At 41.0% G+C, this 4597-nt stretch overlaps 1 protein-coding gene across 1 annotated transcript; it reads right to left on the reverse strand.

The window, feature by feature from the left end:
• Positions 1-253: 253 nt before the first annotated feature.
• Positions 254-2526, reverse strand: LOC5575180 (lamin Dm0). Its single transcript, XM_001655511.2, has 2 exons — positions 2335-2526; positions 254-2263 (listed from the first exon to the last, which is right to left on the reverse strand). Exon 2 carries the CDS (start codon positions 2156-2158, stop codon positions 476-478), a length of 1683 nt encoding a protein of 560 aa, XP_001655561.2. The 5' UTR covers positions 2159-2263; positions 2335-2526; the 3' UTR covers positions 254-475.
• Between the last annotated feature and the right edge of the window lie 2071 nt (positions 2527-4597).

The following is a 4597-nucleotide window of genomic DNA, read 5'->3' on the forward strand; positions in this document are numbered from 1 at the left end:
CTAATTGAACTTTAACACTTCACAAAAAAAAGTGTTAATAATTTAAAAAATCAAAAAAAATTCAACGACCCCCCGATAACGGTTGTAAATAGGGATTGTATTATAATCTATGAAACTTCTACTTCTTCGAGGATTCGTTGAAGAGTGCTCACAAAACAATGTTGGCAAGTGCCAAAAACGGTAGTTTTGTGTAGAATTTGAGAATAAAAATCGTTGTGGAACCCCCAGAAGAATTATTTGACATACATTGAAATTTGATTGTAAGCTCCTCTAGTAATTTTATTCGTTGCTTATATGCGTTTCCATTTATTTACTGATCATAAAATTATGCAATTTTATTTTAAATCTTCTCTTAATTTACAAAAAAATACATCCACACGCTACCTTGAAGCATTTCACTTTTACATTTAACTTGCAAAAATACAAAAAAAAAAATACGTGTTTAATCCTAACGATAAACGCCTTCCTAGTAAGCTTACATCATTGCACACCTTTCATCGTATTTATCCTCTTGACCGACTCGCGATGGTCCTGGCGATCGTAAGCTACCGGATCGACTGACTCCAAGCCTGGCACCTCCTTCTTCGAGAAAGTACTTATCCTTGGGTCCAGCCGAACCAGCCGCCGCTTTCATTTTGATCCGCTCGGCATGTGCCACCTCTTCGCCATCCTGGTCCAGTAGGCGGGTGCTCACGTTGTCCCCCGTGGCCCATGATTGGCCCTTCATAACCAAATTGCTCGGTGGATCGGCTTTGTGATTGGCAGAAGCCGACCAAACGGTAACCGTTGAGCTGCCCTCAAGTTTTGCTCCTTTAGGGAATTTGTACGTTACTTCCGTGGATTCAGTTTTGCGAACTATCTGACAACCATCGAGTTTCTGTGTTTGGTTGGACTTGTTGTGCACTTTGATGAATTTTCCGTCGGGGTCACACTCGGATATCTCCAGGTCTCCCTTGGCCGAAGAGGTGACGGAGTAGTCCACAGAATCGTCCATTGCTGTGCGCTTTCTTTTGTAGGATGGAGTGCGGAACAGACGCGAGGAAGTGCTCAATCCTGCAGATGTGGTGCTGGTGACGCTGGGAGTGATGTTGAGGCGAGTTTCTTCCGAGGATAGCAACCGATCGTATGCTGCTATCTCCATATCCAACGAGATCTTAATATCCATAAGATCTTGGTATTCCTTGAGCTGGACAGTCATCTCATCCCGCAGTCGATTCAGCTCCTTTTCGAGTTTTAGACGCTCCTCTTCGTGTTGGACGCGTTCTTGGGCAAGACGGCTTTCCAAATTCTGAATGCGAGTATCGTACAGTTCGGACATCTCATCACGGTTCATGCTCAGTTGAGTCTCGTATTGATCGCGAAGCTCCTGTAGAGTCTGTTGCATCTTAGTTTCATACTGGTCCATGAGATATCCGTCTATTTCGCTGATTTCGGTCTGCCGCCGCATTTTACTCTCTGAAAGTTCTTGACTGTGAACTTGATCCTTGAATGTAAGCTCTTCGCGAAGACTTTGGATGTTGTTTTCCAAATCTACTCGGATCAATGTTTCATGCTCAAGATCCTTTCGCATGGATTCGAATAACTTCCGCAACTTTGCCGCTTCCAAATCTGTTTCTCGTAACTCTTCCTGAAGTTTTTTCTTCTCAGAGCAAACGCTGTTGTAGTTTGCCGTCAGCTCGATACATCTCGCCTCGTTTGCACGGGCATCCTTATCTACCTCAGTCAGTTCTTTGATCTTTTTGTTCAGCTTCACCCTCAGTTGATCGTTTTCTTCCCAGTACCGTTTGGCGTCGATTTCGACCTTGGCCTTATCGCGTGCAGTTTCGTCGAGAAGTTTCCTCGCATCGGCAAGTTCGTTCTCGTAGATCGCCTTGAGATTGGCCACCTCGCGGAGGGCTGTTTCCTGGCAGGAGGATAACTCCAGCGACAGTTTTGAGTTTTCTTGTTCCAAAAAGCGAACGCGTTCAATGTAGCACGCAAGACGGTCGTTCAGGTTCATGAGACTGTTCTTCTCGTGTAATCGACTGCGGCGCGATGGACTGAGGGCGGTTTCCGAGGATTCCGTCATGCTGGACACGGAAGAAGCGGACGAGGACACCGACTGAGCACCGGACGTCGAAGTCGGTTTGGCCGCGGACTTTTTCGATTTACTCGACATGTTGGTGCGCTTGTTTGCCAAACAATCAGGCGCCAAAACTGATCGATGCTGACGCCAATCACGTGCACCCAAGTTGTATGGGATAGATGGTTCGGTATTGTTAAACTGAAAGGAAGCCATTGTTTCGTTAGTGGAAGTGGGTGATAATTTTCTAGAATTTAATTTGATTTGCTTACCGGTACCAAGCGGCAATTGGCAACGATATCGTTGAAGCAAATATTTCCTGGATCGTGAATCGTTACGATCTATTAAATTTTAATCAGCCAATGATAATCACATTTATACAGTTTGTACGGCTTGTACAGTTCGCTCACTCATGGCTTACAATGCACTGAAGTAGCGCGCTTCTATACATTATTGAGATGAACTGAGATGGACGATAATGTGTTGTGAGAGTTAAACAATGACATCGATCAATGTTCAAAAGTAAACTGTGGTAGCGTCACAGCCATAATTACCCCATTTGCGTCCAATTGAAAGAACAAGAATTAGGGTAGGTGTACCAACGATGGATGCAATAAGTCAACAGTATGGATGAAAATCAGATTTTTCGCGTTTTTAAAACATGAGCATGACTTGTTTATGTTAATTATTAGTTTGAAGCGTTGCGAAACTGATGCATTGAATAGTTTCTTTTTCATGTTGTTTGTATCTACCGGTTTTTGCGAATCTTTTCCTTTTAAAAAATGTGCAGTCACATACAATAACTTGAAATTGATGACCATTTTAAGTCAAATCAGAATTCTTTAGCGATAGATGATAGATGAATTTCTTAATGATTATAACGGGATAAGTAATTTTTCAAGAAATTTCCTCAAGTGTGTCGTCAAGGCTTCCATTCAAAACTTTTTCCTAACAATTTCTTTCTGAAATTCTACAAGTTATAAGTTACTACCCAGTAAACACAAAATCGTAAAAAATAGTGCATAAGAGTACAAAAGTGGAGGCGATATACGTACATGTGCCATAGGGTTGCATGCAAAATGTACGTATATCGCCTCCAATTTTGTACTCCTATACGTTACTATAAACGATCGTGTGTTTACTGGGTAGTTCATACACATGTTTCACCAGATATTCTGTAATGATTTGTACTAGAAATTTCACCAGATATTCATCCTAATAAACTCTCAAGAAATTTTCAAGCTTTTCAGAGATTCTTATTGATTTTCTTAAGAGTTTTCTTATGGAATTCGTCTTTGGACTGCTACAAGAATTCTTTTATGAATTGCGACACCGGTTCATTTTAAAATATTTTTAAGCATTCTTTAACCTTCCGTCAGTCGCTCAAAAAAAAATTACACGAGCGGTCGCATCGTGTACTGAGTACACGCGGAGCAATTTTGATTGTCCATATAAAGCTAGGCAAGATAGAATATTGATGTCTTCGGTAAATTCTTTCAGTTCAGTGGTACCAATCGGACAGTGCACAAATGAAACTTTGAAAATATCCTCACCCTTCAGTGGCCATCGGAATGTGTCCCGGGGGAACCGATGAAGTGGACATTTTGCAATGCAACATCTCGAACACAAATATCTCAGGATCTAGATTTTTCAGTAAGATGGTGTCTTCGGCAAAGTTGTTCAGTAGATCAAAGACTAACATGTGATAGGCTGCTTGTTTCGGAATTCTGTCACCAGTTGGCGCTTAAATTTGGAATTCTTTCACCAGATGACGCTAGTGAGTATGACATTTTTTGAACACAGATATCTCAGGATCCCGATTACCTAGAAAGTTGACGTCTTCGGCAAAAACCTTCCGAATCGGTTCATTTGAAACATCTCGTGAAAAGGCCGATTGCTCGATTGGAACCGCGTTTGACAGTTCTTTGATTCCAGTATTCGCGCTTCTCTATATAATCAAATTCTGTGGATAAACCCTACTTTCTTAACAACTACCGAAAAGCTAAACATTACATATACTTTGCAATTGGATTATATGGACAAATTGATTTGAAGTTTTGCGAAAAAGTTACCCCTAGATTGTTAACAAGGAAGGCGAAGTCGAAATTTGGTTATTTTTGCTGGGTTGGCGGTGATATGGATCATGGTTGCTAAGTATCCTTTGATTATTTTGTGTTACCGCGTTTGAAGCTCACTTAGACTGGATTTGCACGTCAAACGCAAACAGCAATAATAGAATCCCGGAAGCAGTTGAATAATATTTGTTTCAAGAAAAATCCAACAAAGTTTGTAAAGAGAACAGAAAACGCCATATTTCTAAATACTGTCAAACCTCCAAGAATCGATGTTCCATAGCTCGATATCGACTCATGAAACCATACTTGAAACAAAAACAAAAAATCATGGTTACTATGATGCACCCTTCAATCAGCTTTCCAAAGAATATCTGTTCCATGACTCAATATTTCCATGAGTCGATGATCCCTTGAATATCGACTGGAAATTCGACTGTGGTTAAGAGTATTTACTTATGGA

This window comes from Aedes aegypti, chromosome 2 (assembly GCF_002204515.2).
Source record: "Aedes aegypti strain LVP_AGWG chromosome 2, AaegL5.0 Primary Assembly, whole genome shotgun sequence".
NCBI classification, from domain to species: Eukaryota; Metazoa; Arthropoda; class Insecta; order Diptera; family Culicidae; genus Aedes; species Aedes aegypti.

Bases quoted from the DNA above. Each gene is read 5' to 3' on its own strand.
- LOC5575180 (XM_001655511.2), bottom strand. From the start codon at position 2,158: ATGTCGAGTAAATCGAAAAAGTCCGCGGCCAAACCGACTTCGACGTCC.